The sequence below is a fragment of the Solanum dulcamara genome, chromosome 5, assembly GCF_947179165.1.
Source record: "Solanum dulcamara chromosome 5, daSolDulc1.2, whole genome shotgun sequence".
Taxonomy (NCBI): Eukaryota; Viridiplantae; Streptophyta; class Magnoliopsida; order Solanales; family Solanaceae; genus Solanum; species Solanum dulcamara.
The window spans coordinates 34,811,422-34,827,494 of record NC_077241.1 but is presented as its reverse complement, the minus strand read 5'-3'; the positions used below and the strand labels follow the sequence as shown (position 1 = coordinate 34,827,494).

Genomic DNA, 16,073 nt, shown 5'->3' with positions numbered 1-16,073 from the left:
ATATTTAAGGCCTCTTTTTCATACCCCTTGACATCCTCTCCAAAATGTTGCTATGCACCCAAAGAGTTGTTTCCATCTCAACAACAACATACCTAGGGAGACCCCACTTAAGGTAGAGTGCACACAGTCCTTGCCGAGGGGCTCATCCACTAACACTTCACCTTTCTCATCCATGATGCACTTTACTAGATGCAGGTCACGAGCTTTTCTCTCTCTCACCTTGGCGAGCTTATACAATCTCTTATCCCTACCTTTTTCCCCTAACTCGACATATAAGCGTTCAAAAGCTGCTGTCTTAGCATTAGTGACCGCCGACTTCGCTTTTTTATAGATATATTTAAGCTTACTCTTCTCCTCCTCATCCACACACTCCAACCACTCCGTATAGGCAACCTTCTTGGCTTTCACTTTGCCTTGTACTTCTCCATTCCACCACCAATCTCCTTGACGACCACCAAAGATTCCTCTTGATACCCCTAGAACCTCGAAAACTGCTTTTCTAATGCACCCAACTATCATGTCCAACATGTTGTTCACATTCCCGCTACTACTCCAGGCCCGTAGACCAATCAACTTCTCCCCCCATCTCCCGAGAAAGGGCGGGAGTTAGGCTCCCCCCCTCATCTAATCCTCGATTAGTCATAAAAGGGTCTTCTTTCTCCTATCCCTCTTAATCTCAGAGTCCATCACCAAAAACTTATGTTGAGTAGTAAGATTTTCACTCGGAATAACCTTGCAATCCTTACAAAGGCCTCTATCACCCTTCCGGAGGAGTAAATAGTCAATCTGAGTCCTAGCTACCGTGCTACTAAAGGTGACCAATTGATTATCCCTCTTCAAAAAACACGAGTTAGTAATAACCAACTCAAAAGCTTTAGCAAACTCCAGGAGAGATACCCTACCTCCATTCCTTTCCCCTAAACCAAAGCCTCCATGGACATTATCAAAACCATTAGAAGTTGTACCGATATGCCCATTTAAATCTCCACCAATGAAAATCTTTTTCGTACTCGGTATACCTTTCACTACCTCATCCAAATCCGCCCAAAAGAGCCTTTTGACTTCTTCATCCAGGCCCACATGGGGTGCATACACACTAACAACGTTCACAATAAGCTTGCCTATAACTAGCTTAATAAACATCATCCTATCATTGATCCTCTTTACCTCCACCACACACTTTCTAAGACCTGCGTCGACTAGAATACCTACTCCATTCCTATCTCTTTAGCCTCTTGAGTATCATAATTTAAATCCATCCACATCTCGTTCTTTGGAACCTACCTATCTAGTCTCCAAAACATAGGCTATATTAATCTTTCTCCTCTTAAGACTCTTCACTAGCTCTATGGACTTCCCTGTAAGCGAGCCTATGTTCCACGATCCTACTCTCAACTTACGAAAACCCGTCTCCCTCTTTCCACTATTTCCCTTCGCCTTCAACCCCAATTGAGGACATGACCCTAGTCCACCATCAGTATCCAAAGCCACTAAAACGATATGAACTACAAAGTGAAAAATTGATAACAAATAAATCCAGAAAATACAAGCAACGAGATAATAATTGACAATATAAAATGTATAATAGAGAAACAACACACACTAGCTAATAGGCAAATCAAGAACACTAAACACTAAGTTAAGAAGAAAAATGAAGAACAATAACTAAAACACTAATGGTAAGAACTAAGAAAGAAGAGCAGTAATCAAACCATCAGAAAGTGATACTAAAATATATATGGGAGCACAAATAATCAGCTGAGGAGAGGAAAGATAGAACCTGGTCTGGGGAAAAATGCGACAAATTCTGAACGTTGTCCGAAAGTTCCCCGGGAGGATCTCGCCCGAAACCACTGGATTGTCCCTGAGGAATTGAAGGTAGAACAAGTTGAATTTGAGTTGTGATGTTTCCTGTATTGTTCGCAGTTAGAATAATCAAGACTTCTATAGATATTCGGTGTGTTTATATCTCAAGAAGCATGGAACTCATATAAGATGTCCAGAGGGTCTTGGGTCGGGCCTGATAAATACTGGCCCAAAGACTTGCGGCTGAGTGGAGCATCGGGTATGGGCGACTTCAAAAAGTCACATGCCTCCTCACGTTGAAATCGCTTGCTTCCTTCGATGTGCCCAAGTGATCTAGGGCCTGATGTGAAATCCATGCCCTTCGTCCCCCTATTTGTAAGATCTGTTGGCCCCATATTTCATAGCTTCTAAGAGGTCTTATCACCCAGATTCTCCGACCGCTGCTCGTCTGAATTTGCTCACCAAATTAGAATAGTGTAACCATATCGGCCGCTTTCAACCTCCACTACCTATGGAATGTTTCCTCCATCTCCTTCAGTTTTATCCTCGCCCATCGCAAATGATTTCTTAAGCTGGTTTCTTTTTCAGTTTCAATACATCCACCACAAAAAAATTCCTTTTTCTTGGAAAACCTTTTGAGACCACAGATTCAGAGAACGCCCCAAAAGGTGAATCCATACCCAGCCTCTATCTGTCGTATGTGTAGCATTAATGAATCTTTGAATCTATAATGCAATCTTACTCCATCCTTCTTTAACGTCCCCTCAGGAATAATTGTTACTGCTCTGCTTTCTCCCTATACAACAATAATGCTGATGTAGAAAGTCCATCAAAAAGATCTGGTCTTTGGTTTCTGCTTGTATTTTGTGGTGCTTATGTATTTTATAGTTGTGTTATTATTGCCTTTGATTATCACATTACTTTGTTATTGTTATTGTTCTTGTGTTGTAAAATTTGCATTGCTTTTCCGTTTTTTTGCCATTATGCTATATATATATATTGTTTTTCTCTCTTACTTGGGACCGTGACTTTTGAGCCGAGGGTCTTCGAAAAAAGCCTCTCTATCTCCATGAGGTAGTGGTAAGGTCTGCATATATCCTACCCTCCTCAGACCCCACTTGTGGGATTTCACTGGGTATGTTGTTGTTGTATGGATAGAGAAGAAGAAAAGGTGTTTTGATGGCATCCCAACTCCCATTTCCTCTCTTAAGGCTAGATGTTTGATTAGTCTTTTTAGTTGGGCCAACCATTTATCAGCTCCATAGATCAATCTTGATAGTTGTGATACCTTTTTTTTTTATTGCCTTTCTGGGGCTGATAATCTCTTTGTAATGCTTGCATCTTCTTGATGCTTTTTGTTAATGATATCCTTCTTATTTCATCAAAAAAATGCTGATGTACCTTCCATCCTGAGTGGTTCCCTAATGCAGGAAGAATTAGATGACATCATAAGGTATGGATCAAAAGAATTATTTGCTGATGACAATGATGAGGCTGGAAAATCCCGACAAATTCATTATGATGATGCTGCAATAGATAGGTAAGTTTTGTTTACCCAGAGATTCCTTCTTTAGTTTCTCTTTTTAAACATAATTTTGGGGTATAACTTCTTAAATTTTGCATTATACATTTCCCACCATCTGATTAAGTTAAACCTTCCTTTTTTGATCGTCCCAAAAATCTGACCTATCCTAAAATGGCAAATATTTCTCCCTTGAGACTTGAGAGAAAATTAATGTGGCATAATACATAAATATGCCCTTTAACTTGGCCTTAGCCTTATTTCACATTTATGCCCTCCAACTTTGGGTGTGCACAAGTAGGCACTTAAACTTGTATAAAATTGAACAAATAGACACATATGTCCTACGTGACGCAATACACGTAGGACGCCACGTAGGACACAAAAACGCTATGTAGGACGCCATGTAGGACGAATGTGTCTATTTGTTCAAGTTTTGGATAGTTAAAGTGCCAACTTATGCACTAGAAAAGGTAGAGGTTATAGTTGCCAGCTGAAGCCAAGTTAAGGGTCATATTTATGTATTATGTCAATTAATATTAAGTGTTAACCTTCTGTTTTATTTTATATGGCACTATAACTTTGGGGAGTCAATTTGCTTTTCTTTGTTTACCGTGATTTTTTTGCTACATTTTAAAAGTATTGTTAATTATAACAAATGATGTAGTGTAGTAGTTTCTAATTATGTATGTTTTGAGTCAAAGAAATTGTTATTCAAATTGAAACGGACACTTGAGTTATTTCTCCGTCATACTCTTAATCCCACCTTTCTTTCCAATATGAAAGTAATATTTTATATTGTTTCTATATTGATTCTACCGTTTTCTGTACTGCTCGGTGTTTCACATTTTAAACTATAATTTTAGCATGACTATCACATTCAATGTACTATTTTTTTTCCCAAACATTTTATTCTGAAATTACAAGCAGGTCAATCTGGGACTGATTTGTTGGGTCTGTGGAGTACCCAAGTATTACTCCCTTTATCCCAATTTATGTGACACCCTTTCCTTTTTAGTCTGTCCCAAAAAGAATGTCCCCTTTTTATAATTAGAAAATAATTAGAAATAACTTAACTTCAAAGTTCTCTGTTACCTTTTAATGAAAAGATTTATAGTCACGCAAACATCCGAGGTTTGTTTTGGACCACAACTTTCAAAAGCCTTTCTTTTTTCCTTAAACTTTGTGTCAAGTGAAACGGTGCAACATAAATTGGGACTGAGGGAGTATATGTTTTATAAAAATTATAATTCAAGTAATTTATTCGTTCTATTTTTTTTAGACTACTTGATCGTGAGCAAGTTAGAGATGAGGATGCTGCAGCAAATGATGAAGAGGAGGATTCATTTCTGAAGGCTTTTAAGGTTTTTTTTTTTTTTTTTTATTTTATATCTATTTTAGCATTTTATGACAGGAAACTGGTTTTGTGAAATTATTCTTGCAATTGACTTGAATTATAGCAAAATTCACTAAAGTTTAAGTGTAGCGACTTATTCCTATATCATGTTTGACAAATTGAAAACTGAAACTTAACTTTGCAATTGAAATTATTCTTCTATGGGCTTGTTCTACTTACATTTTAATGACGTTTGAATTGAGTTGGGGTCAATATATTATTATGTATTAGATGCTAAGGAGTCGTTTGGTGTGAGGTTTAAGGTATAATACTCCAGGATAAAATGTAGGATTATTTTATCCCACCTTTGGTTTGAGGTATTAGGTACTCCTAAGATTATTTATTCCACCATTTTTTCCATAGTGACAGGATAAGTTATCCCATATACATGGTGGAATAACTTATCCCGAGATAACTTATACCGGGTTAATTAATTCCGGGATAACTTGTTCCCAACCAAACGACCCCTAAAAGTAGTAATGATGGTTGTAGTACCAATGATGATGTTATAAGCACTAACTTCATATATGTTCAGGTATCTTTTGTATTGTTTTTAATTTGTTTTTCACCTCTAAGAAGCATGAACATTAGTTCTCGCTTAAGCACTAGGAGCCTTGTTGCTTCCTTTTTTTTTGGGTCAGCTTTTATTTCATTTAATAACAGTTGCTTACAATTTTACAGTAGCTAAGTTTAGTGCATTAAAGGTTAAATAAATACATTTTTTATCAAAGTAAATTTACTTCCCCCCTCCCGGAAAAAGAGAAAAAGTAATTACATGTTAAATAAACTTCACTTAGTAAAACCGAAAAGCAATTTATGATTAGTCACTGAAGAAGACACTTCTCATAAAGTATAATTGTTCTCTTTATTGTCAACATGTTTATATTGTACCATATGCTAGTTGTATACTTATATTGGTGAGGCATCTTTCAGATGATAAATGTATAGGTCAATATAATTGAGCAAAATAAGTATATTCATTTTTACTAATGGATCTCAGTTGGTTGACGTTGTCTAGTTGTTTGTGGTAAGGTAAAGTATTTTATTAACAATACGGAGAAAACCCCATATACAAGACGTATACCCAAAAAAGTAGAGAAATCTATAGAAAAATATGGTTTTCTCCAAGAGAGGCCCAATCTTCTCCAGAGACAGGAACCTCATGGTGACACCAAAAAGAAACTAGGAACAAAAGACTGTTTTGCAGTTTTACAATATCTTGCTCGACCCCTACAAAAGCTCTCCTATTTCTCTCTTTCCATATAACCAACATAATGGCTAGTGGTGCGACATTTCATACCCTTGGGATTCTTTTCCGCGATCTTAGCTCAACTTTGCAATGCTTCCATCACTATGCCTGACATCAGCCATTGTACTCCACACTAGCTAAGGACCACCGACCACTAATTAGTAGCCACTTTACAATGCAATAGGAGAGGATTCACATCTTCGCCTGAGCATCTACACATTGCACCAGCTCACATAGTTGATCCTTAATTTTCTCAAATTTTCTGCAGTCAAATCACTCCTCTAGTTGCCATCCACGCAAAGTAACACATCTTCTAGGTACACTGGTGACCCAGATAGACCGGTAGGGAAAAGAAGATTCCATACTGGATCTTACAGAGCCTGCTCATGTGCAACATGATTTGGACCTGATCATAGAAAAGTTTCTCTTTAAGCGAACCAGCCTATCCTCACCCCCTAGTAAACTCTGGTAATAGGGATCTCTCGCCATCTCCATATATCTGATGAGTGTGTGTTGTGATCTGCCCATAAAATAGCTCGACCAGGCTCTGAAATTCTCCCATCTCCCAGTCATGAAGGTTCCTCCTAAACTGAAATCCCCCTCCATGGTATCTCAGGATCTCATGAAATGTCAGTACCCTCTGGCTTGTCGAGCTTTTATATTTAGTTTCATGTAAATTTCAAAAAGAAAATGTCAATTCAGATCTAGAACTGTGACTATTAAAACAAAAAAAAAGTCCAGGACAGTGAACTTCATGTTTCTGCAATAAATTTTGGGGATTGGCAGTGTTGACATGATTGGGTCATTTTATTGGGCTGATCAAATATTCCTTCCAGGTGTTCCATTGAGGTTTGCCATCTAGTATAAGGAATTCTTATATATACGGACATGCAGTTTGGAGTTGTGGCCAATAGCCTTTCAATTTAGTACAAGCTGATAGAGTTAAATGAAAATGCTTATAATTTGACTTTTTTGGTTTAACTTCTTAAATGTAGATGAATTAGACACTCTAGTACAGTTTTCTCAGGTCCTTCCAAGTTTAATGTGAACCTGAGTTTATTTAACAGTACATATTCATCACCTACTTAGTGCTGTCCTTGAATGGACTTTTTTGCTTGCATATAAAGTAATTTTTTTTACAAATATTTGGCTTTGAATAAGCACGAAATAATTTGATGGTTTAGATGGTTTTTTGTAAGGATAGTTAATAAACAATGTTATGATGATTGATATACTAAATTCCTGATTTAGTTGTGTAAGTGATACCATTTTAAAATTCGTAATATACAATGTTTGCCGTTGTTCTTCATTTGCTGATATAAACTGATGAATGCCTTAGGTTGCTAATTTTGAGTACGTTGAAGAAGCAGAAGCAATAGCAGAAGAGGAAGCACCAACTGCCCCTGTGGAGAATAAAGCAACTGTAAGCAATTCTGAGAGAGCATCTTATTGGGAAGAACTGCTACGAGATAAATATGAAGTGCGTCAAGTTGAAGAATTCAAGACCATGGGGAAGGGAAAGAGGAGTCGTAAGCAGGTGTGAAATCTTTTGCTTGTTAATTTAATTTTTGTTTGTTCTTTTGAATGAGTTTGATGGGCTATTAAACACTGTGTCATGCGTCATTCCTTTTCATTCTTTGATATTTTCTGGTGGTTGCTCTTTATTGGACACGTTAATCTAGTAATTTCTTGCTACTTTCCCTTTTTGATTCCACGTTTCATATCTTATTCTCTTCCTAGATGGTGTCAGTTGAGGATGATGATCTTGCTGGTCTGGAGGATGTGAGCACCGATGGAGAGGATGACAACTATGAAGCTGAAGCTGATTCAAGTGATGGTGAGACAGCTTCACCGGGAGCGCCAGTTGCGAGGAAGGCTCACAGAAAGAAAGCCCGCGGTGGGATATGGGTTCTCAATCTCATTTTTGAATTTCAGTTCCGACTAATGAAAAGCAATATTTTAGTGAAGAATATATTTTCTTTTGACAGTTGATTCTACTGAACCACTCCCTTTGATGGAAGGAGAAGGAAGATCATTTAGGGTACTGGGGTTCAATCAAAGCCAAAGGGCAGCATTTGTCCAAATTTTGATGAGGTTTCATTTTTTCTGTATTCTTTTTTCTGCTACATTTTTCTTTATATTCTCCTCTCAAGACTTCCTACCATTGAGTTTGAGATTTGAACATAGTTCTTGTAGATGAGTAGTAATAATTTCCTACTATTCTGTATTCACATCTTCTGTACATACAAAAATCTGAAAATGTTGGACATAATTTCTTGTCTTTACAGATTTGGGGCTGGTGAGTTTGACTGGGCAGACTTCACTCCACGATTGAAGCAGAAAACTTATGAAGAAATTCAAGAGTATGTGCATACATTAACTGTGAAGTTTTATATTCCCCGATTATTAGTACATTTAAACTCTCTGTTGCTCTAGGCTGTAGCTATGTCTCAGCCAAAGGTATACGTAGATGAACTTGCCTTCTATGCCAAACCACTACCTCTTTCTGTTATCAAAAGTCGCTCATCATGCATCTTCTTACTCTTCTCCTTCTATCTCTGTCTCTCTCTCTTAAATTTTTTATGGATCTGAATATACTGATTGAATAATTGAGATATCTGTCGGTGATTTGGTCCCGTGCCTTCGCATCAATATGAATTTGATAATTGGTACTACCTCCTTTTCAATTGGTTTGTCCTACTTTCATTTTTAGTCCGTTCAGAAAGAATGTCTCTTTCCTCTTTTGGCAACTCTTCAATTCATCTTTCCTCATGGCATGTTTAAGACCACAAGATGAAAGGGCATTTGGTACATTTTACATATCTTTAATTTAAGACCTACAATTCAAAAGTCTTTTTTAGTTTCTTAAACTCCGTGCAAAGTCAAAACCTGACAAACAAATTGAAACGGACGAAGCACAATTTTTGATACCATATCAATTGTAGTAGACAACTTGATAGGGTATTACATCTTCAATCTATATTATGTTAAAGTTATGGTAATTATAAGTAAAGTTACATCTGCTGTAAAGTTACACTGTGACAAGCCTAACTTATTTCCCCCAAGACACAGATTCTTTTCATGAATCTTTATTTTGACAAATTCCTAGTGTTGTATTTCTCTTATTGGATAGACATGTTAGATCATATGTACTGACATGTTCTAATCACTGTTATACAGTTATGGAGCTCTCTTTTTGTCACACATATCTGAAGAAATCACTGACTCACCTACATTTTCAGGTTAAGAAATTGTATTGATTCTTAAATCGTTGTTTATGATTCTTATTTATAGGCTTCAAATCTCCTTTTCCTCCTGGCGGGTCAGGAAACATTTAAATATTTTTGATTGCAGATGGTGTTCCAAAAGAAGGACTTAGAATACCAGATGTGCTTGTTAGGATAGCTGTCTTGCTTCTTATAAGGGACAAGGCAAGTTTTTCATACTCCAGTGTCCTATATAGCTTTGCAGTATCGAATTCTCACTGGTGTGTGGTTGTAACAGGGTGTATCTCAAACAGGACCTTTGATAGAATGTATTAGATCTTTTCCGATATGCATGTCCTATTTGTTCCCCTTGTCTAGTTATTTACTTCTAGCAACTAATTTGTTTATTGTGGCAACAATAAATCATAACTTAAACTTAATATTGAATACATTTCATGTCTTTATAAATTGCTCCAATTAGCATATCTTTGTTTCACATCCAACACATCATTTGCATCCTCACTTGTGCTACTGCTATTGCAACTTGGTCTTTTGGCATGAAAACACGAGATTCTGTTCTCATGTTTGAAAAGAGAAAATGGAAGTGTCTTATTTCATGGTTAATGCTATTTTGCAATGTGGTTGAGGTATCAGACGTATAAATATAATGTAACTTGTCAGAAATAGAATGGTAAAATGCAGTGCTGTTGCTGAATTTCTTGTGCCTGTAATGTCTAAAATAATTTAGAACTATGACGTTTGCTCGGTTTTCATGTAGTCATCTTGACACTGTCAAATGTTTATATGTGATCTTTAATTTCCCACAAAGCTGAAGCTTTCTACCTCAAGTTGTGTTATCAGATGACAGCAGATCTTCATTAAGCTACAACTATAGAGGTGTATTCATGGTTCAAGGTTGATAAATATGTTCTGTTGTTTCAGGTGAAGGCTTTTTCAGAAAAGACAGGTGGCTCTCTTTTTGCCGAGGATATCATGTCTCGGTTCCCTGGATTGAAAGGTGGAAAACATTGGAAGGATGAGCATGATTTGCTGCTTCTACGGGCATTGATAAAGTATGTAACCTTTATCTCTGCTGATCTCTATAATGAATTTAGGAACTGCTTAGCCAGTTGAAATAAAGCTGTAGTTCTGAAATTGTGCTTTATAAAGAAAGACTAGGACAGGAGTTGATAGATTGCATTTACCAGTAGTGAAAAGCATGTGAAAGTCTATTGAATTAAAGAGATGAAGGCTTTGAATAGATGATCTTTAGTATTGTTCTAGTACTTAATTGGCCTACTTTCTTTTCATCAATCACAACTACTAGAGCCCTTTCCTAAAATTCTAAAAAAGTGAATATGGTAGGTCTGACAAATTTACAGAAAATATAAGATATACCCTTTACTTCAAAACTTGATTGGAGAATTTATCCTGTACTTACAAAAAGTAAAACATGTGAAAATGCTCAAAATCTTTGCTGATTAACGGAAAAGAATTTGCTTTATCAGTTTATGTTCATATCAAAATTTTCACTAATTGACATCTAAGATTGCCATGCTACTCTTTTGCATATGTTCTAGAACTGAACTTGTAACTATTTCACTTTGTCAAGCCCTGGTATTTGCTTACTAATCATCTTATGACAATTTTGTTTGTTCACACCATGTAAACCGTCATTGCCCATTTTCTCCTTGAAACACAAATTAATGTATTTAGGATCACGTCTTTTTCACTGTGCATTTCTATTAACTTCATCTTAGGTTATAAGTTCATCTCTGGATTTGAGGAGCTGGCAGAGCAAACATTAAATTCAATAATTGCGGCAAATTGCTAAGTTCTGCTGATATTGTTTTCGATTTTCTGGGTCTATGGTTATGCAGGCATGGTTACGGAAGATGGCAGACAATTGTTGATGACAAAGAGTTGAGGATCCAAGAGATCATCTGTAAAGAACTCAATCTTCCTGTCGTAAATTTACCCGTTCCTGGAGCTTCTCAGCCACAAGTTCCTCCTGCTCCAGGACCTTTCCAAGAACTGCCAGCTTCCGGAGTTCCCCTAGAACAATTTACTGTTCCTGGAGTTTCTCAACCACCACACGGGGTAAATACAGCTAATGCTGAGTCTGTTGGAAGTCAGGTGAAAGCTACTGGTGATGGGAATAACTATGGAGCTGAACTTTCACATGGGACAAGTGATCCTTCAAACCGACAAATTATCCAAGATTCGTCTTCATTGTATCATTTTAGAGAGATGCAGAGAAGACAAGTTGAATTTATAAAGAAAAGGGTGCTGCTTCTTGAAAAGGGCCTTAATGCAGAATATCAGAAAGAAGCCTTTGTAAGTTGTTTTATCGAACTCTTAAAATACATGATGTTGGATAGCTTGTGATCTGTCATGTACATGTCCAAAGGGTTTATTGATCCCTAATTTTTCTGTCGTTCAGTGTATGTCAAGTCAGTATCAGAAAACTAATCAAAGGAATTTCACATCCAAGTATTTTATACTCTCTGAGATCCAAGTATTTCGTGAGCTAACCTGGTTTGGCGGGTTTAGCTCATGAATGGAACTACATGTTCTCAGCTAGTTTGCACTTTAACTAGTATAGAACCTTGTGAATTCTCAGCTGTATATAAGGATATTCTCCTATAGAATTAATCAGGCCTTGATAATATGACCCCTTTTCTTGAGGAACAACCATTGGACATGTTTGGAACTCAGTACAATTCATTGACTTGCTTAATTGCTTAAAGTTCTTTCAGTGAACTAGTTTATGAAATCTAGGTCACTAAGGGTGGCAGCATCATTGGTTACTTCTGTGGAGCTACACTTGTTCATGTGTTATATTGATCGTTGTGCGTTCCCTATAGGATGATGAAAAATCTCATGAACTGCCCAACGAAGGGATGGTGTGTGATACCAAGGTTGTGGATGAACCAAATCGAAATGTTGAAGAAGTCAATACTGAAATGATTGACCATTTCGCAAGACTAGTAGCAATTTGTAAGTAATCATTTGCCTCCTCAAGCTTCTATTGCATGTCATGTAGTGAATGTACTGACCTAGCAGCCAATCGTGCACTTCTTTGCATGCAGCTCCACAAGGAATCTCTCAAGTTGCTTGTGATCGTAAACCAGATCGTTTAAGTGTTGCAGAGCTTTATAACAAGGTGAATAGTTCACTCCAAACATACTTTGTTTTCATCTATGCATAAATACTTTCCAGTATAAGACAATAAAACCACATTTCTCTGGAAAGTATTCTGAACATGATACATGTATCCTTCTCTCTCTGTTCTGCAGATGTGCCTGGTACTTTCTGGAAATGTCCAAGACTCATTTAATGAGACAGACCCTAGTTCAGGGATGAGAAAGAACATCCTTCCATTGGAAGCTATTTGTCAACAGATGAACCAAATTCTTTCTTCTCCTCATCAAAATACTCCTAATTTTGAGAGGAAACTGGTTCAAGAAGATCGGAATTCTGAAGCTAGTAAATCCAGTTATCCAGTTCCTTCATCTCAAGTAGATGATAGGGTGCTCAATGCTGTGAAAGAACATGAGAGTCTTCCAAAACAACCAGAATCTGGATCCAAGAGTGCTACCAGTTGTACAGTTGGAAGTATGACTGAGAGCCACAATGTTACTCCTGCGGTTCTGGAGACTAGACCTAGTAGTTTATCAACTGGAGAAGCTGATACAGAAATGGTGGACATTTCCACCTCAAATGCCTGGACGAACAGAAGATTAGGTTCTGAGGTTGATCATATAAATGAAGATTAGTAAGTACTTTTGTTGGGTAGTTCCTAGAGCGACTCTTATAATCGACAATTTCCTTTTCCAAGTTGCTAAGTGGGTTATGTAAAATGAGAATCAGCATTCATACTTGAGCGTTCTAGTCTTACCACAAGTTCTACCAGCATAATTGCAGTTGAATGAAGCCTTGATGGATTTCAGAGTTTTCCTGGTTATTCTTGAAAGAAGTCTATTTCGTCGATTTAACATGATGAAAATGTTTTAGTTGTCTTCTAATTTATCATCTTCATCGCTGACATGAAGTGTTCTGCTTCACCAAAATAAGGGAAACTCTATCGGCCTGATTTCCTTTCATTTAAATTGATGTTCTGTATATCATAGACACTCTATGTGCCTGTGAAGCTTGGCAAAGCTTCGGATGCCTCTTATTCACTTGTATCAACATCCTTTTGTTATAGTAAATAGTTTCTCTGCATGTGTGTTGCTTCATCTTATTTTTTCAGAAACTATATGCTTAAAAGTATTTTATACGTAGATAGATATTTCATTTAGTTATAAAATATAAAATCGAAACATAGCACTCTTGCACAATTCTATTTGTGTTTTAGCCATCATTCTGTCAATTAAGTTAATATATTTTCTTTCTAAAATTATTTTTCTACCAGACTGTTGAAAGTCACATTCTTGATAAGATTTTCTATAATCTTCAGAAAATTAAAAGTTAAGCTCCTTAACCGAGATTCAACCCACAAAGTGGTCATACAAAAAATTGTTAGAAAATTAAATCAAGAGAGAATTGATGATGGGACATAAATTCTAGTAGTAGAATGAAGAAGGAATAATATTTATTTACGAAATAACTCAATGTCAAAGGAAATTTTATCATTTATTAAAAGTTTGTTTTGCAGTTTTGTTTTCAAAAGACTAAAAAACGTTAGATTTTTTTTTATAATTAGTTTTCAACAGTAACAACACATTTACACGATCAAATAATTCTCCAAACCCACAATGTATCTATGCAAATTTCTTCAATGTTGAGAGTGAAGAAGGAATAAGCAGTTTAGGAAGAATGAATTGAATTGTTTTAATGCTGTTGGCTGCTGGAATCTCATTTAAATATGTAAGGTCTTCATTTAAAACTAAAGGAATGAATATTTAGGTAATTCAACTTTTTAGTATAAGATTCTGTACTTATAAAACCCAAAGATGTGTTTTTGTCAAATTATTTAGAATGTAGAGGAAATACAAGAATTTTCGCTATCCTTAAATGTATATTTATTTTTTATTATCTCCATTTACAGGTAGAGAAAATCAAAAGCCTTCGTAAAATCTTGCTTGCGAAAGAACAAAAGATGGACAATACCTAAGGATGCGACTATATATATCGACATAATTTTTTAAGATAGTCAATTCTTTCACAAAAATCTTTAAAATATTTTTCTTCGCATGTAACTCACTCAAATGAGCGAGAGAGGACACTTTGAACTTGTGAATATTATAATTTCGTGACAAAATGAAGTAACACCAAAATCTAAGAAATTAGTTGTACTAATAAGCAACTTCACACGTAACCAAAAGTCGAAAATACTAAGGGATTGTTTGGTTTTTGGTTAGAGTTATCTAGGTATTAGTTATGCATGTATTAGTTATGCAAGTATTAGTGATGTTGGTATTAGTTATGTAGGTATTATTTATATAGAATTTAGTTATGTACAAATTAAAATACATAAATTATTGCTTATTGAATTTTTAATTTGTTGTAAATCAATATACATTATTTACAAACAGATAAGTAAACAAATTAAATTGACTCGATCGGTTAAAAATATGTAACTAATGGCCACATTCATATAGTATAATTTAAACTAATTCGTAGATCGATTACTTGTAGGTGGAGAGACTTCTAATTTTTATTTAATTTTTAAAAAAAGATAAAAAAAAAAAGAAGAAAAATAGTATAATTTTAAAAGTGCACATAATTTTAAAAAAAAAAAGATTTTGAAAGTAAAACAATAAGAAAACCAACATTTGTATTGAGGCTGCCGATTTCGTCAGAACCCTAGGTAACATCATTCAATTTTCGATCCACATCTAATATAAATATTTTTCTGTTGGGCGTATATTTAAATAAAACTTCTTTTTTTAAAAAAAAAAAGATTTAAGTAAATTGATGGAATAATTATTGTTATACTGCTCAATTATTTCTTGATATAATTATTCATATATATATATATATATATATATATATATATATATATATATATATTGTATTGTATTGTTATCTAGGAGCAAAAAGCAACTAATCACTGAATAAACTGTCCAATTACTTCTTGATACCATTAAAGTATATACGAGTGTATATATACTCTGACAGTATCATGAAGGTCACGCGAAAACAGACATGGGCGAAGAGGGGCGGGGCAGTGATGTAATTGCTTTTGGCCTTTGGTCCAATCACAGTAAATAAGTTGGGGTAGGTTCAGTTTAAGTAAATAGTTTACTCCCTTAGTTTATTATGTGTAGTTTTCCGTAAATTGATGGAGATAAATATATAATTTATTATTTAAATTTATGTATAACTAATACCCCCATAATTTATTTCATATTCTACCTTGCATAAAATTATACATAGATTTTCTCATAAGTTATGTGAGTATTAATTATGTAGAATAACTAAAACACAACCAAACACCATATAGAATTTACATATTAAAAACTTTCATACAATATATGAAACCTACCAACCAAACATTGTATAAAATTAATAAAAGTTTAACTTTATTTACAAATCAAACAATGCATAAAATTAATACATGAATAATCTAAGTTATTCATTCATTAGGTTGGACTTTAATCAACTAACAAACGATCCTAAACTTGTAAAAATATTGAGAATGCCCATCATTTTTTGAAATGCACATTAATTAATAGAGTTATATCATTCTTTCAATGTATAATTTATATAGAAATTATCCTATAAGCTATGCTTAATACAGCGACATATTATTATGATAATAAATTTAAGAGTTTCGATGTTTCTTCCTCGCTTAAAACAAAAATGAGTTTGCGTCTGAGTATGAAAGCTATGGTTGACAATTTTGGCTACACAGTTGAAATAATCAGAAACAAAAGATTAAAATAA

General features: G+C 35.2%; 1 protein-coding gene across 1 annotated transcript in view; it reads left to right on the top strand.

Annotated features, from left to right (window-relative positions):
• The window catches only part of LOC129889128 (CHD3-type chromatin-remodeling factor PICKLE-like), a 56,628-nt gene extending 43,222 nt beyond the window's left edge, over window positions 1–13,406 (top strand). The window contains exons 19-31 of the mRNA XM_055964303.1: window positions 3,237–3,346; window positions 4,611–4,692; window positions 7,313–7,510; window positions 7,714–7,870; window positions 7,962–8,067; window positions 8,262–8,336; window positions 9,154–9,215; window positions 9,328–9,404; window positions 10,122–10,252; window positions 11,060–11,516; window positions 12,047–12,179; window positions 12,272–12,345; window positions 12,479–13,406. Coding sequence (XP_055820278.1) covers window positions 3,237–3,346; window positions 4,611–4,692; window positions 7,313–7,510; window positions 7,714–7,870; window positions 7,962–8,067; window positions 8,262–8,336; window positions 9,154–9,215; window positions 9,328–9,404; window positions 10,122–10,252; window positions 11,060–11,516; window positions 12,047–12,179; window positions 12,272–12,345; window positions 12,479–12,958 — 2,142 coding nt within the window. The 3' untranslated portion in view covers window positions 12,959–13,406. The remainder of the gene's footprint in view (window positions 1–3,236; window positions 3,347–4,610; window positions 4,693–7,312; window positions 7,511–7,713; window positions 7,871–7,961; window positions 8,068–8,261; window positions 8,337–9,153; window positions 9,216–9,327; window positions 9,405–10,121; window positions 10,253–11,059; window positions 11,517–12,046; window positions 12,180–12,271; window positions 12,346–12,478) is intronic.
• The last annotated feature ends 2,667 nt before the right edge of the window (window positions 13,407–16,073 follow it).